The sequence below is a fragment of the Sphaerodactylus townsendi genome, linkage group LG12, assembly GCF_021028975.2.
Source record: "Sphaerodactylus townsendi isolate TG3544 linkage group LG12, MPM_Stown_v2.3, whole genome shotgun sequence".
NCBI lineage: Eukaryota > Metazoa > Chordata > Lepidosauria > Squamata > Sphaerodactylidae > Sphaerodactylus > Sphaerodactylus townsendi.
The window spans coordinates 28,984,535-29,011,392 of NC_059436.1; the positions used below are offsets into that span (position 1 = coordinate 28,984,535).

Consider the following 26,858-nt stretch of genomic DNA (forward strand, 5'->3'; position numbering starts at 1 on the left):
TTGCATCTATGTCAGCTTTTATTTATACTGAACAGCTTTTAAAAATACAGAATAAAATAGCTTTTATCTACTATTATTCACAACATCTTGTCCAAATATTAACATATTTTTAAAATATTTCAACGTTCAATAAAGCAATGTTAGAAAAAAAGCCCAAAACAATTCATAAAAATCTCAATAAAAGAATTTACACATCTCAAAGAAAAAACCCAACTTGGAATGTAACTTGAGACTGTGTAGTTAGTCATTCACGAAACTTATGGAAAAAAATATCCCCACTGTCAAAAAAACAGTCAGGTTTGTTACATCAAAGGTTTTCATGAGGAGGCCAAAACATAAAGTACAATATAGTTTGGATTGGCAAGATGGTTTATTTGGAAAGATGCCAAACGATAAGACAAGGCAATTCTCTGCTATCAAATATGTACTGTTGACGAATCACAGTCACAATAAAAATCATAACGATACCGGAATGTTTTGAATGTTGCCAAAGATGAATTCTCAATACTTAAAGCAGTCCAGTACTGTTACGGTATGTAAAGGAAGGGAGGGAGAGAGAGAGAGAGAGAGACCAACCAATGGGCAGAAGCTAAATATTGGCTAATACATGGCCCCCTCACAGCACAAATGACAAAGGATCTAGCGCTGCAAAGGTGAAGCCCCAGCGTATTTGTCGTCCTCTGTCCAGGCATGTTAAAAAATATTTGAGTGAGCAGCTTTATATGCAACATGCACCATGCGAAGACAAAAAAAAACTACGAGTATATATTTTATGCAGAGGCTTGCTCTCTCATACCTCCCCCCCACCGTGTTTAATGGTTGAATGTTTTAATTCAAGAAGGCCACTGATGAAAAAAGAAAAAGCTTTTATTTTTCATGCTAGTCTGTCATCCATATTGAGATGCTTTGGAATGCAAGTGAACATTCAATGGCAAAGGGCCGCTTCCCCATGTTAGAATTTGCCACCAAGAGTCCCTCCCTCCAGGGTCTTAGCACTTCTCATCAGAATATTTTGCATGCGCTCTTTGCTCCAGGTTGGAGGCACAGCTCCAACAGAGGTGAGAGTCACTTGTGAAGGAGGTTGGTCCTTACACCTAAAGCAAGGATGGAGGAGGGGCCCTTTGATTTTAAATTGGCCAGTAAATAACAAGCATTCTGATACATGCGTACAAGCAGGTTGCATCATCTGCTTTCTGGCTGGGAAAAACAGCCCCCCCCCCCCCGTCTTCCCCAAGTCCACCACTGCAACAAACTGCAGTAAAAAAACGACAACACACAGGAGCCAGTAATTTAGGCTTTGCTCCAGGCAAAAAACCTAACCCCACAGCTTCTAATGCCATGCCTTTCCTACCACTGTACTCTTCCCCCCACACACACCCCACTAAGCCCTGTGCATGCCTTTTGGTAACCCCATATGTCATTGTGATGCTCGCTCAGAAGACATGGCTGGTGTAGACCTGAACATGAGGTGGAAACAGAGGGGGGTGGAGGAAGAAGGTAGCAACCCAAAACTACACTGTTGGAGGATGGCACTTCATAGATGGCAGAAGATCACAGTCTGGTTTATGCCATGAGTAAGAAGCTGGTACGTTTTAGTCTGGCTGCTGAATCTTGCATCTAATTGACCTCTTTTGCAGCATAACTGGTTCTCAATCAGAGCTGGCTTAAGGTGCTGTGGTGCCTAATGCCAAAGGTGTTTCCCCATCTGCGCACAAACCCCAATTAACTTGGCATGCAATCCACAGGGAAATCCTCCTACACAAGCCTCAGTTGAAACCGATGGCGTGCTGTACAAAAGCACTGTAGTTAACATTTGTGAGGGTTGCACAGGAGAACTTTACCACAGAACAGGACTGTTTGCCACTCTGCTACCTTTCTGGGGGCCAGAACCCAAATCCACCAACCGGGGAGGGAGGCTGCACACCTTATCTCCTAAGTTGAGCCAGCTCCATTTTCAACTTTTTCTCTCGCCACTATTTAAACCTCTACCTGCCAGTACCCTATGTTTTAAGTAAGAAGGTAATCAAGAGCTCTTTTTATTTTCAGTTATTAAGATAAGCATGGGTAAATAAAGTATACACAATTGCTAGGAATTCATCAATGAAGAAATTCTATCACCACATGACACTGTCATGACAATCAAATCACTCCCACCCAGAAATCCTGTGACAATTATCCTGGGAGGAAATGTTACTGGTTGGTTGTTGTTGTCTTTTTTTTTTTTTTAAGTCTATGGAAATAAAATACTGAAATATTCATGTACAAAGTCGCCATATTGAAAGTTAGTATTAAACGGTGTAAAACAAATTGACTATGTAAATTTAAAAATGCCCTCCCTGATGCAGCTTAGTCCAATTTGAATAGTACATTTTTTTTCAACCACTGATAAAATTAGCAATTAAATATAAATTCAAGAGGCATCATTTTATAAGACACATTCAAAGATCTTTGTCGAGAGTACTTAATTTAACCAAAATATTAACATAAGTTTACAGTGTACATACAAAAGCCCCCAAATTGGTTTCAGTTTGAATATATGGTTTATACATCATTGGCATGACACAGCAGTTACTTCTGTCATGGATATTTGCTTCTTGTTGTGGACATTTGTCAGTGCTTTTTCACCAGCCCTTCCACTGGGCATCCTCTCTAGACAGTCTGGTTTAATTTAGCTCATAGAAAAAGACAGGCAGCCACATGCAAAGATATAATTTAAAGCAGTCACAGCCTTTTTTTACTCTCTTCCAGCTACATATAACAATAGGATACATGTAAGCATCCAGCTATTACGCTAGTTCAGTACAGAATGATAAACATTTGAAGCCCATCAATCACCAGCCAAGGTTCATTTAACCTCCAAACACCAGAACAGACCTTTGAACACAAAGGAAATCCCAGAATTCTCTCTGTACAAATGCAAGCAGCAGAGCAGATCTGAAGACATTTCGGTGCCTGATACAGATACACCAAATGATAACGCCCCCTTCTCAACTAACGCAGGCTCAGGATACTGGGATGATGTTCTCCTGCTGATGCTCTCTTGAAATGAATGGATGCTACGCTCTTTCATTTCAACGGCATTTTTGCCGGAGATCTTCCCTGGCAGCTTGCGCCCCATTAGCTGTCTTATGTGCTGCCTGGCCACGCAAGAGCTGCTTCTGAGGTGCTTCACATTACAGTCAGCTGTGACCATGACAGTTTGCAATCTTTGATCAGAAACTTCCTTTTGGGGGAGGGGGTCTTTTTTACAAGACAAAATAAAGGTAGGCATTAATTCCGCCTTTATTATCTCAACTTTAGAAATACTCAACGTTCGGAGTCCTCTCCTCATAGCAGCCTACCATCAAGCATCCATGCCATTAAAACCTTTACTAACTACTACAGGTGTTTGCAGCACCCTCTGGTGGTTGCTTTTACAAGCTCAGAAGGCTGGCTTTCGTCACTTCACCTTTAAAATCAAAACAAATCCATCTTCCCTCAAGTCTGGGATTTTTCCAGCAGAATCATTTTGAAAAACCAGATTCTGTTTGCAAGCAATGCAAATCTTTGGCAAATGTGCTCGCCTCTACTGCATACTTACAGTTTGGTGCAGTTAATACAGTCACTGTAAGCCTTTCAAGTTAGCTGAGATTCACACATCATGGCTACAGTGAGATAGGAAATATGAGTCACTTCTGTGCAATGTATGAACCAGCTGTTGGTTCCATTTCACCCAAAGATTTTTTTTAAAATACAGTCAAGCAAGGAGATGGACATTAACACAATATTAAGATGCTTGAAACACACGGGTTCTGACTAGACCACGTATCTCATGTAAAAATGCTGGACACAATCCACTGAGGACTTATTCCTGCCCAAGTTCCTCGGAACTTGCTCCTCAACAAACCCTGTTTGTAAGTCACCTTCAGCAATATTTTGATTCTGCATTAAGGTACAACTGGTTCTTTAGCCGGAGGAGAAAAGAGAGGCCAGCCATGAACAAGACCAGCATGGGGGCGGGGGGGGGGGGAGGATGGGCTTTGGCATCTGACATAATTATATAACCACTATTCAACCGAGATGGTTGTCCTCCTCCATTTCTTTGGTTGCACATAAAACACAGGGAGGAAAAGAGCAAGATGCAGTCCTACCCTCTACATATTTACATCGAAGCAAGTCCCACTGTACTCAATGAAACTTATTCCTATGTCAGTATGCACAGAATCACTGCTGTAGCACTGTCAACCAAAACTCACAAGCAGTTCCCAAGGATGCAAGAGGACCTCTAAAAGACTACGTGCCAGCCCTAACATAATCATTTTTTGTTGCCTTATTTTAATTTGACTCCAACCTGGCAAACTATTGAAAAACAAGTTGAACAGAGATCAGAAAGTGAAACTAATCTGAATTTCACCAAAACAAAATCGCTACAAGAAGGATGCCGCACAAATGGCAGGAAACATGGTGAAATATACACCACTGACCGCTTCATTCCCATTATGCACCTTTCAATACCGATACACCAAGGCCCTTTGAGGCCTTTCACCAACCCAACCCAACCCCCCCCCCATAGCTTCAGAGATAAAACAAAGGCTGTTCTGCTCTTTTTTTAGTAGCCAACTTTAGGAGTCTGATGAAAAAAAATTACATTATTTGCTTCAAAAACAAAGGATACAGCAAAGCAAGTACCTCAGAGCATACTGGCCTTGAGAGAACACTTATCTCAATGCCTCCCTGACAAATCTTTCCACAGCTTTGAACAAAACACTTTCTGGGACACAATAAAGGGGGGAAAGCCATACATACAGACAAAATATTGATGTCTAGAAACTAATTTGCAATAGTAAGAACATTAAACTGGAATAACATTTTAATAATTATGAATGCATGATGAGTATTAACAGCCACATAACATCAGAGCCAAGACTAATACAGGAAAATAAAGTCAAATGGCACCCGCAGAGGGTCCCCAATACCCGTTAAACCACCTGGTGGACAGTGATGTCATACATAACGTCTCATCTGTTATTTTAAAAGGTCAGATGTTCAGTTCAGCTCAGAAAAAATTTTTTTTTAAAAAAAGACAAAGACCAGCAGAATTGTTCTGCCTCCAACCGTCTTAAAACAAATTAGAAAAATCTAGAGATAAAATAGACACTACCTGGATTATCCTTTTGAGGTCTAGTGACTCTAGGTCTTTAATAGCTATTCTGTGGAATACATTAAGTGCTGGGATGTGGAATACATGAAGTGCTCAGGTGTTCCTATTGCCAGATAAAGGATGTGCAACTGAGTGACAGCTCAAGACACACCCAGCAACTTTTAGGCTTTGAAATCTTCAGTCTGACCGAGAGTTCCAGGATCAATGTCAATTTTTAAAAAATTCCACTATTGCTCTTATGCAAAGAAACCATGTACTAAAGGGCATCAGTTATCAGTACAGCAATTCTATTCCTATTGTTGGGAAAAAAACTTTCAAAAGTACTGCCCGCTATGACATGCTCTGCTACAGTTTGTCAGAAATAAGAACTGACTGCAGGTTCACGAGGGGTAAAGAAATGGAATGTAACTCGTGCAAACAGGACACTGCGTTTATGGAAATGCTATTTACCATTGCTATTTTGCTAATGCTATTTTGCTAATGCTATTTTGAAGCCGGATTTAAATTTTCCAATAGATCAGCCACTGTGCTAAAATTTGGGATAACTTGTTTAAACAAAGTTTTTAAAATAAAGCCAAGCATCATGTTCACTAAAGAGAGACATTACAGATGGCGATCACTGCCCACCACAGGAAAGCTATTTTTAGAATCTGTCTCGGCTCTGGTTCCAGAATTTAAAATGCAAATATACAAAATAAAATAAAAATCAGCAAGTAACTGCAGATCTGTCTATAACTACAGCAAGAATGGAAGGGAGGTGTTGTCGGCAGGGGCTATACGGTAGCCTCCGAGTCCTCCTCCTGGGCTTCTTTCCTGAAGCCCTTCCATGTGTAGCCCATAAAGGTCGGGCTGATGGGCAAGAAACGGAAACATCTGTACTTCTTGATCACTTCCATGCCAAAAGGCAAGTCGTAGGTTTCCATGCCATCCATGGATTTGCTGCCTTTGCCCACTCCTTTCTTCCACTTCCGGATTCCTCTTTCCTCGGGACTTCCTGAATTTCAGAAGGAATGAAGAATTGTTTTTTATACCCTACTTTTCTCTACCTATAAGGAATCTCCAAGTGGCTTACAATTACCTTCCCTTCCCCTCCCTACAACAGGCACTTTGTGAGGTAGGCAGGGCTTAGACAACTTCAAGAAGTGTACGAGAGATGTAAAAAGTGAATTTCTTTGTACAAGGAAAGCAACTGGCTTGGGTGCTTATTGAAAAGCACAGTTCTACCAGCATAACCTGAACAGGGTACTTAAAGCCTTCCCTGATTTGTGGGCTCCATGAACGGCCTTCTGTGCTTTGCCAGGAAGAGAAAAGAAGGTGTTAGCTCTTCCATGTGCTGCTGTCTAGAGTTATGATCTTGAAGATCCATAAGGGAGTGAGGGCCCTTTAACTGGATGAAAGACTTGTACACTTTATGCAAACTATGCAACATTTGAATTTTTATTTTTTAGAGGGGAACAAGTTTTAGGCACATTTGTGTCATCTCCAAACAAAAGCAGCACTTTTAGAAAGCTAGCACCCTAGCTGGAGAGTTGTTTGGGCTCCATTAAAGGAGACAGTCTCACAGGACCCAATCTACTGGCAGGTTCTATTATAGCAACACAATGAAATGAACATTGGCCAATGAAATGAACATTGGCCAATTGGCCATGCTGGTAGGGGCTGATGGGAATTGTAGTTCCTGAACATCTGGAGAGCCGCAGGTTCCCTACCCCTGATCTATGTGAACAGAGATCTGGATTTTCTGCCAAGCATTAAATATCTTTGAGGCACAGAGAAAAAGGGAGTGGCATTCTGCATGACTGACCTGGAATTGTGTTGTCCAAAATAAATGCTACACAACCCCCAACAAACATGGCTGTGGTAAGAAGAACATTGAGCACTTGATCAATGCTGACTATTCCTACACAAACAAAACAGAAAGAAAAGAAGTTAACACATAATCATAGGAATCCAACATCACAGAGAAGCAGCTGGCAGAGCAGCCTGAGCAGTGGTTTACTTAATGCACACATAAGCCTCTATGCCACGCGCACAAAGATTTCTGTGGCACCTTTCTCCCAATGTGAGATCGAAAGGACATGGACATAGTACACAAAAGAGCCAGGTCATCTGATTTCCTCATCTGACTATCTGAAAGAAACAACCGGACTAGATTAATAGGACCCTGGTCAGTTTTCTATCTTATCATGTCACACCTGCCTTTGAATACTGGGTACTTGGGAGTGGCTTTATTAAGTGTTCTTCCCTCTCCAGCCCATCAACACAACAGGACTGCAACAGGTCACAACCTGTCACAAGTTGCAAAAGCCACCTGGTAGAGAGTCTACAGCTCATACAGATCCTAATCCAGATATATCAGCAACAGCAGTACTGACTCAACTTATTTTGGTAATCCATTAACGGTCTGATTTTAGCTAACCAGCTATCATTATTTTTTTTAAATTCTTGTAGATAAAAATGCTTTTGTGATTAATGCTGAAAATTTTCATCAGACCCAAAATAGCCTAACAAAAAAGAAAAGTGCAAGCATTATCAGTAGTACTGAGGTAAGTTGTGTGGTTTCCTGGGAAGCTGTATGAATGGTTTAGCAGGGATTCTTTTCCTGATATTACTCTGTATTTGTGGCTGGCATCTTCAGAGGATGATCTGAAGATGCCAGCCGCAGATGCAGGTGAAACGTCAGGAGAGAATGCTGCTAGAACATGGCCATACAGCCTGGAAATCATACAGCATCTCAGTGATTCCGGCCATGAAAGCCTTCAACAATACATTATCAGTACTGTGGAACATCCAGGCTTACGAAAGTATTTTTGATTAAGTAAGACACAGATGGAGACACCCAGCATTTTCCTCTGGTCAGCACTAATGGGTGCTACCGCACATGCTTAATAATGCACTTTCAAGGCACTTGAAAGCGACTGTCTGCAAGTGGATTTTGCTGCTTTACACAGTAAAATTCATCTACAAAGTGGATTGAAATATGTATTATGCAGCATGTGTGAAAGCGCCCACATGTTTCAAGAACCCCAAGAACTAGAGGCCAAACTTTGACATGCAGCTAAAGTTTCCATTTTTTAATAAAAAGCAGTCCTAATTGAAAGAACAGACTGATATTTTCAATATATCATACGTTATGGCTCAGAGTTTGTGTGAAAACGTAACATCAGATTTAAAAAAATTCTATTTGCTCTTTGAGTGGAAATCTTTGCTATGCACAGCAGGGAAAGACTGCTTTCTTTCACGGGAAAGAAGGCAAAGGAACAAACTTTGTACCTGTGACCAAAGGGTTTTGTCGGAGGTAACTCGGAAGGACTAATCCAAAGAAGATAGAAAAGCCCAGCACAAAGAGGTTCCGGGAAGAATTCAAATCGATGAACTGAAGGTTTGACAGCCCTACTGCAGTAATCATCCCTGAACAAAGATACACAAATAAGTTTTAGCTTTGAGGTGTTAATACGACTTCTTCCAAATAAGTGCACTTAATCTACTAATTAATCTGAAAAGTCTAGTTTACAGAAAATGCTTCAGCCATCCACAGTCAAGCTGAGAGTGGATTTTGATGGAAATGCATTCAGAGAAAAACTGCTTTTGGTTGTTACATTCTATGCAATTTGAATATTATGCAGAAGTCTAAAACTTTCTGAAGCCTACCACTGGAAGGCAAAATTAAGATTTTGTGAAGACAACTGGCAGACTCAACCATACAACTAAAAAGAGACACCACTGAAAGCTAAAAGTTTTGCCTTGTGTGATATTCAAGGTCTTGGAAAAGCTTTTATGGCCTTTGCTGCCCCATCTGTGATATGGAATTAATAAGGACATACAGATAATTCTGCCATAACATGCTACTTGCATTCTTGAAGACTGCCGTGTTATAGAAAATCAAGCTGTGGCCATGTTAATTGCCCCAGAAGAAATAATAAATATTCCAAATTCCAACCTGGTTGAGATATTTTTGTTCCATCTGACATGCTGTCTGTACTTTTAACTATATCAAAGTGTACCAACATCAATCACAATATGGGATATAAGACTCAGATCACCATTCCGCCATTCCAGATCACCATCTGCCCAAGAGAGCTTTGACTTTTGAAAGCTTGTTGTTGGTTTCTAAGGTGCTACTGAACTTAGCAATATCATATTAAATCACCTACAGCACATGGAGGAGTCATCAACAGAGGAGAGAAAAATGGAAAATGACTGAAATTGAAGGAAGACTGCTTGCTTTGACTGTCAGAGAAGAGGTGCTATTGCAAAGATGGAAAAGCAGAAGAGGTTGAGGCTACTCAATACACTCATCAGATGTACGATGCTACATCATCAAGAATGTAGCAGCAGAATTCCCTTGTGGCACACACCACGGGGTTCAACTTCTGCACCACTCAGTATTCCAATACAAATCACATTCTGTATGTTGTGTTATAGCAACTATTTTCCTAAGCTTCCGCAGTGCTCTAACAGAATTAGCTATACGTGACATGGTTGCGGTGGTGACACATTATGACAGTGCTTGTCACATTAATAAATGCTGTATAGAGATTTTGATGCTTCCAGGCAAAAACAAGAACAGCCACCTCATTTCACATCTCTTTGCTCTCCCCTTCTAAATTGGGAGTCCAAATCCACTGTGTTTACTATGGAGCTGGTGCAGGTATACAGTTTTTAAACACTGATCTGGACCATAGATGCTTCTGGGAGGTCTGGTGAGTATCAGTTGTTCTGCGTTTCATTTGGTCAGATGCTTTTACTCTCAAAACATTATGCTAGAACAGATATAAAACTCAATATACCATTCAAAAAGTATATTGACATGTATCTTAAAACTCTGCATTCCCAAAATTTCAGGCAATATCTAAAGAAGCATGCCTAGAGATGAGCATCAGAGTAAGGATGAACTTTCCATTCATACTCAAGTTAAGGTTTTATCACCAGAGAAATTCAATGAGGACAAATCCTCTTTCCAGGGAAAGGCCCGACATGGCTTGGATAACACGGATACCTACAGAGTTAACAGATAAAATAATGTGGATAGAATCCCTTACCAAAAAGGGTGCAGAAAAGAGCTCCAAGCACTGGATCGGGGAGAGATGCAAACAAAGCACTGAATTTGCCAACCGTTCCAAGCAGCAGCATAAAGACTGCTCCATACTGAATAACACGCCTGCTTCCAACCTACAACAAGAGAAAAGTAAAACACTTTAGAGATATTTCAGCAGGAATTTTATGGCCAATGAAAATTTGAGCCCCCCCATGCCAGAATTTTAAAACCTTGCTTTGAAGTTATGGGATTTCTGAAATGCTGAAAATAATTTCTGCTTGGATTTAAATTGCTGCCATTTTATTAATTCCTTGTTGTCACACTGCAAATTCAAAAATGGCTATCATTTTCATACAGCAGACCCTTCAGAAGGAAGAGATGCTACGTGATGCAAGCATTTAAAGATTCAAATGGTTCTTCTGAATCCATGAACAAGGTTTGTAGCCATCACTACTCATGACTTTTTTTGCAATTTTATTATTATTATTATTGTAATAGTGATTACAAAATAATGATACTTTTAAAATAAAATAAGCAGCTGCTCTGGCTGTCAGCAAAGTGAAAAACTACTTAACTTTCCTGCCCACAAGAAGAAGACAGTTTACAATTATTTCATGACTAATTCATAAGAACAAGCCTGAGAAACAGGAAACAATCAATTACGCTGGTGGGAGAGGAAAAGGAAGAATACTTAGGAGGACACTATCCCTAAGAAACCTCAATAGCGCTTTTGCTGTCCTCACCAAGAAAGTCTAATGCTGGTACTAGTTTAAGTTTAGAAAATGATCACAAACAGGTCTTTAAAATATACCACAGAGAGAGAGAGAGAGAGAGAGGGAGGGAGAGGGAGGGAGAGAGAGAGAGAGAGAGAGAGAGAGAGAGAGAGAGAGAGAGAGAGAGAGAGAGAGAGAGAGAATGCATATGAAAGCAAAATGTTGCCAACATCGTTCTTTGGCTTATCTATTAAAACCTAGGCCCTTTTTGCACATGCGCAAATCCGAGCCTCCGCCGGCATAATTTATGCTGCTAGCATGTGAGCGGCCGGCACTTTCCCCTCAGCCGGAGAGGTAAGCGGGAAAATCGCTTCTCCATTCTCACCTGCCCTGTCTCTTGGTCGCTTCTGAGGGCTGCAGGGACCTTCGCGGCCCACGCCGCTCTCTCCAACTCCTTCCAGGGGTCGGAGGGCAGCGTGGGCGGGTCTCTGCAGCCCTCCAGAGCGACCAAGGACAGGACGGTGAGTGGAGGGGAGGGGGAAAGCAGCATCTTCCTGTCAGTGCTGTTCGCACTGCGTCGACGGGAAGACGGTGCTTTAGAAAAACCTCGCTAGTTTTGCGAGGTTAATAGGAGTGGCTTCACGCTGCTCCCAGGTGGCCAGGATGGCGTTTTTGCCGTCCCTGGGCTGCTGTAAATCGCCTGTGTGGAAAGGGCCCTCATGAAAAATATAATGTAATGTGGAACCATCCTTATTTTAACAAGGAAATACTTAAGGACATATTTGTCAGTGATTACTTAATTGGGTGAAAGTGCAGATCAGTTATCATCCAGTTCTGTTATCATGTGGTCCCACATCATGATACTGTCTCAATTGGCATTTCAATTCAAGAGATTATTCCGGTAGAGTTATGCAAGAGAATGCAAATAAAGCACAGATACTTCCACTGCTTGAGGCTTCACTCTCTGAGGAGCATAACTTAGTAATAAGACGCTTCACTCCAAACAAGCAGTCTTAGGAGAAGGGCGGATGCATTCCTCAAAAAGATTTTGTGCAGTACCTTCGGACATTAGCATCAGAGTACATGTGATAATCATGATGTGTTTTGAAGCATCACATTCTTCTTCTGGGAAAAGGTTTCTTTCATTGCTTAACTGTTTCAAGGGTAACTGTGTTGGTCTGCAGTAGAACAGCCAGACTCGAGCCCAGTAGCACCTTAGAGACCAATACATTTTTCGGGGTATTGGCTTTCGAGAGTTAAAGCTCCCTTCATCAGATCTGAAAGAAACTTGGTGATATCTAAGGCAGCACTGGAATCCAATCTAGCTGCTACCTCCTTTAGTTTCTTTGACTGGGAAAGATCAGTTACAAAGAGCGACTGGAATGGTGCACGCACAGTACTGAAGATGCTTTCCAAAGAGATATTTTCTAAAACAGCTTTTATTTCTAAATTGTTATGACCCCATGACTGGATATTTTAATCTGACAAGGTCTACTTTTGGCCTTGTGAGAAAAAGGACTTAGGACAACCAATGTCTGACTATTTGGCTGTCTCTTGACATCGTTCTGTTTACAAATGGAAGTCCTAGGATTTGGGTGTGTGAAACAGTAATGGCAAGAATCTGTAAATGCATCCAATACAAACTCAAAATGGCCAACCAGCAATGGGAGAACAACACATTAATCCCTTCACTGCATGTTAGCTACAACAGACCAAACAGGTTGATAGGTTATATCAGCCACATGACTGCCACAAGGACTGTTGAAGGACATCAGCTGTGAGCTCCCTGTGAGAACTGCACTGTGGTCCTGATTTGTATTTGGCCTTTTGTTCCTTCTAAAGTGAGTTCCGATGGGGAATTTGCAGCTGTTTGGCTACAAGGACCCATGGAGATCACGCGGCTGATGCAATGTGTGGTCTAGACCAGGGGTCTGCAACCTGCGGCTCTCCAGATGTTCATGGACTACAAATCCAATTGGCCATGCTGGCAGGGGCTGATGTGAATTGTAGTCCATGAACATCTGGAGAGCCGCAGGTTGCAGACCCCTGGTCTAGACCAACAACAACTAGACTGAGAACTCTGGAATCCTTCACTGAGTTTGTCTTACAGGTAGCCTCAAAGTTTGGTAAGTGGCCAACCTGTACCACAGAGGTTTTATTTAACCTTGTGTGTGTTTTTTTCCAACTTGTGCTTTTTTTACATTTCAACCAAGCAGACAAGTAGAATGTGAAAAAGCACATTTTATGTAAAAAGGATCAAATGTATTGCGTCACATAAGCACATTCACATTCCACTTCAGGCTCTAAAAACAGCACCTTATAATGCAGAAGATAGTTACCTGTTTGGTAGCACTATTTGCAGCCATTTCCTTTTCTTCTTTAATCTTGGCAACACACAGTAAAAATAGAAAGCATGCCAACTTGTTCCTATTTGCATTATTTTTAATTACCAATGTTAGGCTGGCATAGAAGTGAGATTTCAAGACATGACTTAAAAAAAAAAAGAATCTCTCTCTTTATATGTATACCCAGCCCTAGGCACTCAGAATCACATAGGGGGAAATACAAATAAGTGTGCATATTTAAAATCTCCTAGTTACATGTACAATTAGACTGTGGGAATATGTTAGGGTTTAGGCATGGGCATCTTTTAAGGAAGGCTGTCCCTTAGTCCATCGTTAACAAGGTTTGCTTTCATTTTCTTGCGCAAATCTCTTTCTTAAAATGATCAAAGGAGACACATCCAGCAGATGGCAGTGTTGACACTTTCAAACGTTGACAGTGTCGGCCAAGTGCCAGATAATATGTGACGGCAGCATCCCCATGCCTTTTAATAAAGGCCTGTCTCAACAACATTTCAGAGCTGGTGGGTGATGCAGAGGAAGTGCACACGTAGGAGATACTGAACCCGCCCCACCTAGCCCACTGTTCCTCCATGTGATCCCACCTCCAGCACTTCAATTCTGGCTGTGAGCCTGGCTGAGGAGAAAGGTTTTTGGAGGAAGGGACAAGAAAGACATTCGTTCTTCCCACCACCCCCATCACTTGTGCACACCTTTATCCTTTAGAACTCAATGCACACCTGCGCCTGTAATATACAAGTGCGTCAGCAGGCCCAAATTTAACACGAGTCTTACATCATCCTAGGCAGTTTAGCCCCGAGACATTCAGAGACGTTCCACGCCATAACAGAAAGAGCTTCTTACACAGATTTTGACAACTGATGCCAGAAAGATGGAATCCTGGTTTTGGGCTTGGCTTAATTAACGGAAATTCAGTAAAACTGAATTATGCAAGAGGGCTCTTTTTAATAAAAGGAATACGGCAGGTTTATAAGGCAATCTAACAAGAGTTGCACCCTTCTAAGCTCATTTACTTCAACGGATTTAGGAGAATGTCATTCTGTATAAAACTGCTCTGCCAACTTCTAAAAAATTGAAGCCGTTTCCCCTTATTTTGTATTCCAGCACTGTACTGTTTGCTTTATGTGTTCTGCTGATTTCTATTGTGTTGTTTTCTAATTCTGTAATAGGTGTTGAGTCTCGATGAGAAAGAAGGGCTATAAATAAAGAATCTCATCTATAATCAAAATTGATCATGGCAAATGGCAAATCAACCATGGACAGAGTGGGTGAAATACCTCATCCTTTTGCTGAACTGTCCTGATGACAAGAAGAAGGGATAATTATTTGCAGAAAGGGCACTGAAGAGTACAACTTGGAGGCTAAATTAACTCCAAATGTTTAACTGGAATTAGAACACATGTCTAAAAATTCAGAGCAATCAGAGCTATGCCTTTTCTGTACAGCTCTAATCCTTGAAGAAGCTCCTCTGTCTTCCTTAAGCAAGTGCAAGTGAATCTTCCAAAGAAGGTGTACCAAACATGATTTTTGTAACAAATAGAAATACTATGAGGAATGCACCCAGTACCTTTGTAATTCCCAAGACTCCAATATTAGGACTCGAAGAAGTGGATCCGTTTCCAGTACCAAATATGCCATCCAGTACACAAGAAAGGCCTTCTATGAAAATGCCTCTGTAATTGAAAAATAGTTGAGAGGTTATAAGCCACAAAGAAGAAAACATCAGCCAGGACTGGGCAGCCTCTCTAATATGGGTTGAGTGTTCAGCTGCTAAAATAAGAGGATGTGGTGTGGTGTCGAATACTCTCATAATTCAGAATAAACAAAATAAAGCAAAGGGATCTTTATGTTATGGCACACACACACACACACACACAAAAGGAAAAAAACCACACCCATCTACTTATAGTAAAAAGATCAAGTCAAGAAACCAAGAAAAAGTGTACCCTTTACATTTAAAAAAAAAACTCCCCATGCCATCTTCCTGGTCTTTGCGCCTTTGGCTAATCCAATCTACTGTAACTTCCTAGGTCTCTTGCCAGTTCCTTTTGTGCAATGCTAGGGAACTTAAACACACATTCCTTTTTAAAAGTATGACACCACCTAGTGGGAGGGGGCATCATTGCCACACTCCTTTATTGAAAAGAAGGCCAGGTCAGTGTAGCCCTGCACTTATACTGACTTGGTCTGCTTTTTTAGGGAGGAGCAGGTTAACGACTTTGTGTAAAGCAGGAGTTCATAGTTAACCCTACCAGTCCTTTCAGAATATTAGCCCCAGGAGAAGCCAAGAGGCTTGCCTGGGATATACTCTTGCTTCAGATGTGTATGAGTGCGGGTAGTCTCATCCAGTTTGGGCCCAGCCTTCAGCTCCCCCCAAAAGCCATCTGCTCCTTCAAGCTTCCATCTTGTCAATGTTAACTGTATCATCCATTTTTTTAAAAAACCCGGCTGAGTGCTACTTCCACTGTTGCAACAACAGGGTACAGAAATTTATTTTGCAAGATGTTCCTGAGGGCAAAACAATTAGTTGGATCGTGCAGAAGTGTAGAAACCCCCCCCCCCAAAAAACCCCACAGCTCTTTAACTAGTAGTGATTAACATCTAAAGAAGTAATAGGGCTCAAGCCTGAGGAGAAACTCTACCACCTGCTCTAGAAGCCCTGCCCTGCACAGCAGATGTGTAAGGCTTTGCTGGGCTGAGTCACACATACATGCTAACCTCCTGATTACTCAAGACCTTGTGACTAGCAGCTGCAAGTGTGAACCACTCCAGGGGAAAAAAGATGCTCGAGGTTATGTAAAGTGAAATGAAAGCCGTTTGCGGTATCAGATCTGTGACGCTGAAACATTAAACTATAAACACCTGCAGCTGTAAAAAAACCCCTGCCAACAACAGAATTCCGTGGTAATCCTTTCACATCAAACCAGTACCTGTTTTGTAGTGACAGAACAGACAAGGCAGTTTAAACTTCTTACCTATTTATTGCATGGATTGGTGGTGGAGGAGCACAAGATAACCTTGCGCAGGCATAATAATCACCAATTGACTCGATGATGCTGGCAACCACCGCACTGAGCATCCCAATGACGCCTGCAGCTGAAACAGTTGGTAATCCCCACTGAACTGTGAAAGCAAGAAGGATGAAATCTTTCTTGGTATATTTAAGCATTGTCTCTTAAGATATCAAGAGGCTCTTAAGACCAGGGAGGGCCAACCTCTATTCTAGAGTGTGACTCAGTTCTCTACACACACAGAAACTGACCTCTTCCACAGGGCTCTGGGGTCACCATCACATGAGTGCCGCCTAATGGTAAGGGTTTCCAGCATGCAGTTAGACATAACATGCAGACAGGTAAATGTACATATTATAAAAAATAATATGAAGACACATGTGTTGTATCTATATGATGCAATCTTTCCCCTTTTCCTCATAAAACTATAGCATAAACGTAAGTTGGTTTTTATTTGGTAGGCTCAACAGAAACCAGACCACCTTATTTTGGGGACTGGTCCGGCTGGGCTGCCATCAGCTTTCAATACTCATGTGGTAAACAAAGTATCCAGAGAAGAAGGGATTGTTCTTTAGCCTATTTTGCATTATCAATAGCTTAACATACACAATCGACCAATCCAGAACAATACAGTTGACCCTAACTTTGACTGAAGAAGCGTTTAGATTTATACCCTGCTTTCTCTCCTGTAAGGAGACTCAAAACTCCTTCCCTTCCTCTCCCCACAACAGGTACTTTGTGAGGTGGGTGGAGCTGAGAGTTTGGCGAGAACTGTGACTACCCCAAGGTCACCCAGCAGGCTTCATGTGAAGGAGCAGAGAAACAAATAGAGTTCATTGGATAAGTGTCTGCCACTCATGTGAAGGAGTAGGAATCAAACACTTTTCTCCAGATTAGGGTCCACCGCTCTTAAGACCAGGGACTACACCACATGGGCTGTAGACTGCATCTGCACATCACTGAATGTTGCATTATATCAGTTATTCACAACTGGATTGGCTTCACCACACCAGGAAATCCATTTATAAATTATTGCTATAGCACAATGAAAACATCGCAAATGTTTTAGAAGATCCGATATCAAATGATGTGTTAAAGAAGCTTGGCAGTGGCTCTCTCAATTTTTAGTTTAAAAAAAATCTTTCCCAATCTTACCTGTGACCTTTTAAAAAAAACAGGTGAAGATTCTGCCTGCTGTTAATTCCACTCAGTTTTACCTACATGCAAAGCATACACTCCAGCACTGAGCTATGGGACACCTCCAGCTAATCCAACTGGCATTAACATATCAAAATCAGCTTAAAGCCAAGGACTTAAGCTTAAACTGGTTTCCAATGGGTGCTGAGCAAGGTTTACTTCCATTTTCAACTCTAGGAAATAATGAAAACTAATGCAGAATCCAATTCCAAACACTCATTTCTACAAGTACATGCCAATGAACTTGTAATTTTTTTTTACTGTATTCATGCAAGGCACACAAAAGAAGAAATCCAATAAATGTGAAGTGGTTACAGAAAGACAGCATCTTTCTATACTTTGTTTTGAGGAGAAAAGTTTGCTAAACCTGCTTACATGGATAGGGAACCTTGAACCATGGTGCTACCAAGAGCACTCCTTGCCTGGCATCAGTGCGCGCATAAAATCCATACTTTGTTTTATCAGGAGGAAAGACGTCCGTCACCGTAAAGATGAAGCACAGCAACCATGATACCAGAATGGCAAGAATGATCTGTTGTTGGGGAGAGAAAAGCATTACATGCCGTTGCAAGAAAATACTGAAAGTTCATGAGCTCCAAGAGACACATTATCAACATCTCATTGAAAATGTCAACTGGGAGCAGGAATCTTATCAGATTCGTCCCCTCCTCCACCCTTTAAATGGGACTGTTCTAAAAACACATTTCCAATCTAAAAGGGGATATTTTATACAATTTCAAAAACTGGGAACTTCTCCAAATAAGCACTTAAGAGATTGCCATTGATCCTTTTAATACAAAAGTGAAGCACTACACACACTCATCAACTCAAAAAAAAAACAACCAATGGATCTTAGGAGCCAACAAAAAATAAAGGATGGATTCTTAGAAGATGCCGCAGCACAGTCTACAGAACTTCTCAGACAGCAGGTACTTCATGTGCATTAGGGGAGTGAGCAAGATTTAATTACCATCACAAGAGCGAGATTTAATTACCATAGGTGGATCAGCTTCACCCATTTAAACCACTGAATAAGTAGCTATCACTGTATCTCACAGGAACTAATTCCCAAAATTAAATTATGCAACGAGGGAATTTATTTTTCAAATTTGCTATCAACCTTTTTTTTAAAATAAGCCCCAGTTTCCAATTTGTGAGTTAATACATTTTACAAACCTCCACCATATGCCTCCATACTAGTCTTTTCTACAAAACATTTGAAATGCCTTCATTCGTGGGGAAGATGCTCCCATGGTACAGGTAATTTTTGTAACTCCTTTTAGAAGCTTTTCCAGCTCTATAATATCCTTTTGGAAGTGGGGAAAACAGACCCTCACGAAATGTAGCTAACACTCTGGCTTTATATAATACCCCAGGTTGGCCAACCTATGGCACTCCAGATGTTCATGGACTACAATTCCCATGCTGGCAGGGGCTGATGGGAATTGTAGTCCATGAACTTCTGGAGTGCCATAGGTTGGCCACCCATCATGGTGTCGTGGTCATGCTTCCTTCAACTTTTCCAAACATTATGGCCTTTCCAGTGATGTCTTTTCATAATCTGCCCAAAGCATGACAGCCTCAGTTTAATAATTTTAGCTTCTAGGGCAGTGGTGGCGAACCTTTGGCACCTGATGGGAATTGTAGTCCATAACATCTGGAGTGCCAAAGGTTCGCCACCACGGTTCTAGGGAGAGTTCAGGCTTGATTTGATCTAGAATCCACACTTACTGTATATACTCGCGAATAAGGAGACTTTTTCAGCACATTTTTATGCTGAAAAAGCCCCCCTTGGCTTATACTCGAGTATATACGGTAATTCCAAGATAGTGGCCGGAGCTAGGGCTGCTGCGGGGATCTGGTAAACATGTTGCTGCTTTTTTTCCTAACTCACCAGAGAGCTGTAAAAACAAGCTGTAAGGACAGCCTGCATAGCATTACAACTAGGGTGTGTGTCTGTGTCTGTGTGTGTGTTAAAAGAAACCAAGGCATTTCTCTCCTATGGGTTATTGGTGCGTTGCCTTCTAGATGAATACAATTCTTCATACAGTAGTTTACTGCCAAATACTGATGTTGCTGAAGACAAAGACTTTCTTTGGAGCAAAGTTTAGGCTGGCATGGCTATGAATCCCAGAATTATTCTACATTTGGAGGAAACAGTAGTTCATTTGTGTTCCTAGAGTGCTGGAAAGCTGCTCATCCCTAATGCAAACTCTGTTAAGAAACTCTATCTCATCTTGCTCCCAAATCTTCTGTTTTTAGCTGCTACTGAGTCAAGTTCGAAGGCTTATACTCGAGTCAATAAGTTTCCCAGTTTTTTGTGGTAAAATTAGGTGCCTCGGCTTATATTCGGGTCAGCTTATACTCGAGTATATACGGTATTTGTCTTTTTTAGGAGTCCACAATATACATTTGGCCATACACAATATACATAAAACTCTCCTTCAAGACATTTCAAATGAATCATAATAATGTAGAATACATTTTGAGGCTTGAACTAGCTCTATTGATATCCATCTATTCCTTGTGATTTGTTTCTCCCAATTGCTTTAGTGTAGTATTTTTTAAAACTGTGAGTTCTTCAAAAGATTTTTCTTTGAAGACATGGTTCTTAAGTGCATTATTCCCACCTTTTATTAACTTTATCCTGTCTAGTCAACGTACTTCCTTGCTGATCTTTCATACTTTAAGTTTCCCTTTGATGTCTTATATCTTGAGGAACAGATTTCTTGTTCTTCCATTTTTGTTGTTCTTTTCTATTTCTTTACACTGTTCATTATAATAGTTCTCTTTCTATTTATGTGTATAAGTTGCTGGAATGTGCATTTAGACTTCTGATTCTATTTCTGTCACCTTTTATATTTGCTTCTCATCTTTCTTTAACAATTTTAAGAGTTTTCTCATCAAGGCTTTTCATTGATTTGGCTACGGGAATAGTCTTTGGTCATTCTTCCTTAATAACGTTTTTGCTTTAAACCTGTAGTTCTTCTGGCTCATATTCACTTGAAATTAGTTTGTTCCTTACATTGTCTTTAATCTTTTCAGGAATGTTGTTCAAATTGCATTTTGTCACTATGAACGTTTTAAAGTTTCTCTTCAGCTTTATTCTACTTTTCGATATTACCAATTCATGGTTTGTACCAATCAGTTCTTGGTCTCATTTCAACAGAGACAACAGCTGCTCCATCTTCTGTTTCCAATTATGTAACCTATGTAATTTCTGTATTGGCCATCTGGTGTCCACATATAGAACTGTCTGTTCAGTTGCTTGAAATGTGTATTCAATAACCAACATGTTTTCTTCACAGAATTCCACAAGTTGCTCTCCTGCTTCATTTCATGCTCCTGGCCAAAGTCTTCCAACAGTATTTGTTGCTTTGTTTCCTGCTTTTGTGTTCTAGTCACCTATCATACTCAACATCTCATTTAAGGGTGTGATCAATTTCTTCCCAAACACTTGCAGAAAAGCTTTTAGTTGCTTCCTCCCCACCTGTAGTTTTTAACTATGGTAATTATAGTAATTATTAAAATTACATTTGATTTTTCAAAGCTAGCCATGCTCAAAGCTTACCAACTTTGCTTCCATTTTTTTTTGCAAAGAGGTACACACCTTAAAAATTTCAAGTGGTTGAAATTCCTTGGTTACAGCACAGTCAGGAAAATTTACTGTTAGAGCCCCAGAGATCATTCATGTTTTTGTTCACAATATTGATTTGGGGATAAAGCTGTATGCTAGAAAATCAATTACAGCCCTTTGAATTTGAAAAAGAAAAAAACTAGGAAGCTTTCATTTCGATAATAACCCCAACAGAAGAAAAACATAAGAGCTCCATTAAAACTAAGTGCGAAAAGTCAGATGATTACTTACAGGAAACATTTTGAAAAGTTGCAACCGGTATGCAGTCCATCCTTTCTTGGACTTGTAAATTGGTAAAGGGAATTTGACGTTTCGGGCATACTGAGAAAACAGCAGCACTAGGAAAATAGTCCTGAGGAAGAAGAGAGACAAAAAACCGATTAACCTCTAACAGAACAAGTAAAAATTAATTCAGCAAATACATTTGCACCATCTATATTTGTAAATTTAATCACACAGAAACAACTTCAGTGATATCATCATAGCACAACAAAAAGATGCTACAGTTTTAGAGCCAAGGAAAACAACAGGTTAGCTTTTTTGAATGGAACAGTCTTTCTTGTTGCCCCTTGATTTCAAAAAGTACTTAAAACATGAGCAAAATGTATACAACACTGCAGATACTAGTCCAAAACTGTTAATCACTATACCACACATGCCACAAAACGGGGGTTAGCAGACTAAAATGTTTTCTGTGGCAAGGCCAGACTGGCTCGGGGTTAAACCAATGCGTCAAAATGATTTTTTTAAAAAACAATCTCCTCAAGACAGACTGGATTTTGCCCACAGGTATTTTTTTGCTTTCCTTTGTAATGCTAAGTAATTTTAGTTGCTTTCTTGAACCAGGTAGATCTGTTTTAAATACTCGGGGGGGGGGGGGTGCAACTTGAGCTCAGCTCAGTAACATGAGAATGTTCAAGCTGATCAAGCACATATTCTAAGTAACTGTATTCCTTAAAAAGAAGAGACAATGACAGTCCCAACCTAAGCAGAGTTAAACCCACAGAAGTCCTCAGGCTTAGAACTCTGCTGAAGATTGCTCTGTAGGTTTTACAAAACCTATTATTAATCTAGAAAAAAACAGTCATTATCTCCAAGCCCTTTAAAACACGGATTTGCACATGATCATAGACAACAAGATTCACTAGAAAAGGTAATAATGCTAGGAAAGACTGAAGAAAGCAGGAAAAGAGAATGACCCAACATGAGATGGATTGACTCGATACAACGGGTTTTCAGTCTGCAAGACCTGAACACGACTGTTAATGACAGGAAGGTTTTGGAGGTCATTAATTATGGTCACCCTAAGTTGGAAGCAACATGACAGCCTGAAACACACATGGTGAAACTGAAGACTAAACTACATGAGTCAGGGATACTTTAGGCTAATCCCATTGAGCATGGTGTTGGACTGGAAGGCTCCTTCCAAATCTATGATTCTATCCCCTGAATACTAAGGGTATATCTTTGCCTCTGCTGTCATCTGAGACACAGTAAACAATACTAAGGTGAGTACCTGAATACAAAAGGTAGGGAGAGGACCCATTCTGTCTCTGCTAACAGAAATTAATGTGGCTTCTCTCACTGTTCCAGTCTGGAACATTAGGTTTGGCACCCAAGGCTCAGTAAGACTCTAGATGTGTTAGGTTTGTGAATAAGAAAACTTGTTATTGGGGGTGTGGGAGAAAATTCAATACATAAGAAGCAATCCTAAACTAACAGCCTCTATAAATAAGCCCAAGATTCAGGTCATGCAGTCAAATCGTTGGAGCACACAAACTAAATATCTGTGTGCCATTACTCACATTCAGAACAAGAAGATATCTTTGGCATTCATCATAAAGACAGCTATGAGGAAAGCTAATCCATCAAGAACACAAACTTAATGTCCTAAATAAAATTTCCTGAAATTCTAGGAAGGCAAGTTACAGCCCTCCAGATTAGAGAGCAAAGCTCCTTCCTGTTTAAGACCACCTTTAATCCAAAAAAAACAAGTAAAGACTTTTGTTCTCTTTCAAGCAGAAAGATTTGTTCACCACAGACATATCATTTGATGCCATGACCCTTCTGTTAAACATTAATGAACAAAAGGGGAAAACTCAATATTTTATTTGCACTAAATCTAGATCTCTTCTAAAAATGTATAATAGTTCTAAAATAGGTTTCTATTTGAGAACATCGGACCTAGTTCTGTGCCAAATTCAGGGATCAATTTTCAGTGCAAAACTGAACTCCTGCTGGACAGGAGGGGCAGCATGACAGAGGAGGCGCAGCCTTCCAAAACCTTATATCCTGCTCTTTCATGCCAGTTTGCAGCCATTGCTTTCTCTACTGGATGATGAGTGTTTTTTTATTTGATTCCGTCACTACATTATTACAGCCAATCAAAGATCAAAATTGGGGCACAAGGACCTCATGGTACCATGTATCCAACAGAACCTCCTAGCAACGTTGTATGTTGTAGCAGAATTGGTATCTGTGAGCAGCACAGAAGTATAAAATATATTTGCCCCGGTAATCTATATAGCAGCAATGAGATATGGCTGGTACATATGTTTTTATAGCACGGACACTGGAGAAGCACATGTTCTATCATTTCCATGTGTCCAGATTTATAAGGATCCTGTCTCTCCCAATAGGGAATCTTCTTGCATTGGCCTTCAAGACCACCTGAAGGGTAGGTTTTGCATTGTGCCAGAGTAAAAGCTCTCCAATACTTGGGTACCTCAAGTTTAATTAGGAATGTCACAGGAGAGGTAATGTATCTAATGCACTAGCAATAAAAGCTGGACATCTGCTTAGATTCAATTGGTGCTCTATATCTGCCACATGGTTTTTAATGGACTCTTTGGCTATTCATAACCTATGCTGAACAACAGTTGTGGAAAAAATTCCAAGGATACAATTTTAGTTATCACTGCCTGTTTCCATGTGGATTGCAAGTCACCATTCATAATCAGTGGGGCAAGGCCAATTAGAAGAAAAAATAATCTGAGCCAGTAATTAACTGTGGCAATCCGTACTCCAGCCTCCACTCTTATGAAGCTGATCTCTAGTTGCAGAGTAGCATTAAAGACACATTTTGGAACATGAAGGGCTGATCTTAAAAATTTAGATTATACCAATTCCAATGACATAAAAATTGGGGAAAGGGCCTCACTGGGCACCATACAGGAGTTGTGACATTGGCTTAGCTTTGAATAATTTGAGTGCTGAAAGGATATAACGTCCACCCTTTGCCTTAAGGAATTTCAGGATGGCAGTTCAGCTCCACTGTGTGTTTCCAGCAACATACTCTCTATGAGCTTTCCTGCTTCTGGCAGAGTGGAGGACAACCCTCACGTATATAAAGCAGAAAACCTGCTCGATGTTCCATGAGTGGTACTTGGGTCTTTTGGCAAATGCTACGACTTTGGTTTTCTGATAATTAAGTTCTAATTTGTCTTCCTTGCATTATAGTGCTAGTGCATTCAGTGCTCTTTTAAGACTAGTAGGCATTCTTGAGAGGATTACTGCATCACCTGCACAAAGCAGAATTGAAATATGCCCTCCAGCAAGTTTTGGGGGTGAAAATTCATGTTATGCAGATGGCCCATCATGTCATTAACATAGAAATTAAATAAAAGTAGGGCCAGTGTACATCCCTGCTTAGCACCTTCCTTAGTTTCAATGGCACTGGATAAACGATTCTGAGGATTACACTGTACTTTGAGTTGAGGTCCCCTCACGTAGCAAATGTTTTAGGTAGCGCAGGCACTGGTCAAGTGAGGAGGCCTCTAATTTTTCCCACAGCTTGGCTTGAGATACAGAATCAAAAGCTGACTTAAAATCTATAAAAGCAGCATAAAGGGACAGTGTGCTGTGAGAGGAACATTTTTCAATGAAATGATGGAGTACAAGGAACTGATCAGTGGCAGAAAATTGCCTTTCCTGTAACCAGCTTGCTCTTCTGGAAGCATGAATTTTTTCAGTAAGTATTACAAGGACAATAAAGCTCTGCAGCTGTTGTCAGGACTGTCTACATGACCAAGTATGAGCAGCTAGCAGCAGCAGCTAACTACTACCATGAACAGGACCGGGTATAAATGTACAGAAGGATCGATGCACATCCATTGATGGCACTATAGTCACAGCCAAGTGCTGTGCCATCTCCGGAACAAACTCTTGCAAGACTTGCCAGAGTTACCTCCAATATCACTAGCTTTACCTCCAACACACTATTCTTGTCACCAGATATCCACTTTACCATTTGGTTCTCTCTCTCCCATAACTTTTGATATGCAACATATGAACTATATTTTGTGGGTGGTTTTTGTTTTAATAGGTCTTAGTTTATATTTCATTGTTGTGAAGCAGCCACATTTGAGCATTTGGAAAGGCAGTATACAATTTTTTTTAAATTGAAAAGTGTAATACAAGAGGAATCATGTAGATCACCACCATTCTGAAGATTCTTCCATTTCAGAATATAGCACTAAAGGGGCAAGGAATGTATCATCAGTGCTGACAGATGCTGTCATTGATACATCCAGCTGCAAGAAGTACGCAGGACATGCAGTCAGCCCCAGCCCTAGTGAAGCAGCTTAAAGACACATACAGCTTGGCTACTGGCCTTTGAAATATCACAAAAACTTACAGCATGGCTATGCCCCAGTGTTTGCCAGCTCTTTCTCCTGCAGCCTGGAAACCGGAGAGCCCAATGAGAGCCACTGTCGGTGTGATGGTCAAGGGCCCAATATATCTCAGGAGTGCCCCCGGCAGGCCCAAAAACCCAATCACCACTTCTATCAAAGATGACATGATAATAGCACCTTGGATCTGAGCACACAGAGAAAAAGAAATAGATTAGTTAGATTTTTAAAAAGATCGTCATGTTTTACGTTTCGGAGGGGATTTTTCAAGTGGGTCACAAACTGCAAGTCAAAAGAATTCAGTGACTAAGCAGAACAATAGCATGTGTCATTCAATGCAGTGCTTAAGCAGAAAGTCTTCCAGGTTAAAGAATACGTGTGACGTTCAGAGGCACATTCTGGATTCAACTGAAAGGTTACCAACTTGACCCCTCTTACTGCTTAAGCACATTGTTTAGGTTTAATACTCAACAGAGTTGTTAGGGCACTGCGGCAGTTGTGTCTACAGCACATCACACTGTCATACAGGAAGACCTGGGTTCCAAGCTAACCTTTAAAGCTCTGAGATCGAACCGGCAAGGGCTGGTGGCGCCACGGAGGTGATGCTCCTAGCTCCTAGGGGCAGAGTGTATGATGCATTTGGTCACATGTGCTCCTTAGAAGCTGGCATAGAGCAGCGCAGTGGTCTCAGGAGACTGCCAGCCCCCCCTTGGCTGCAGGCCTCTTGGCAGGATGGAGCTATGGTTTGAAGATGGGGAAGAGAGAGGGGATGTTTTAAAGTAAGGAACATTGGCAGCCCAAAGCAATGGGATGGGAGAAAAGTTCCATGACATACATGTGAACTGGGATCTATGCTATTTTTCCCCCTGTAATAAGATAGCTATTGTGGGGTCTAAAAGATTAATGGCATTTGTATCTAAAGTTTAGATATTAGAGAGGACGGATAAACTGAGCAGCTGGGTGAAGATGTGATTTTGGAAAAGCTAGCTGCTCTTTCCAGTTGTACCTGGCTTTCAAACAAAATGTGAAAATTAAATGCTGATTATTTTTCTGCAAACCAGTTGACTGCACGGCCATGCAAGAACATCCAAGGATTTGGTAACATCTCATTACTAATTTTAACCAGCT

The 26,858-nt window shown here is 40.8% G+C and overlaps 1 protein-coding gene across 1 annotated transcript in view; it reads right to left on the bottom strand.

Annotated features, from left to right (window-relative positions):
• The window catches only part of SLC23A2 (solute carrier family 23 member 2), a 64,270-nt gene continuing 37,412 nt past the window's right edge, over positions 1–26,858 (bottom strand). The window contains exons 8-16 of the mRNA XM_048512326.1: positions 25,736–25,917; positions 21,331–21,451; positions 17,838–17,994; positions 16,230–16,377; positions 14,822–14,927; positions 10,183–10,312; positions 8,414–8,551; positions 6,945–7,040; positions 1–6,134 (exon numbers count right to left, since the gene is read on the bottom strand). Of these exons, the coding sequence (XP_048368283.1) occupies positions 5,914–6,134; positions 6,945–7,040; positions 8,414–8,551; positions 10,183–10,312; positions 14,822–14,927; positions 16,230–16,377; positions 17,838–17,994; positions 21,331–21,451; positions 25,736–25,917 (1,299 nt within the window). The 3' untranslated portion in view covers positions 1–5,913. The remainder of the gene's footprint in view (positions 6,135–6,944; positions 7,041–8,413; positions 8,552–10,182; positions 10,313–14,821; positions 14,928–16,229; positions 16,378–17,837; positions 17,995–21,330; positions 21,452–25,735; positions 25,918–26,858) is intronic.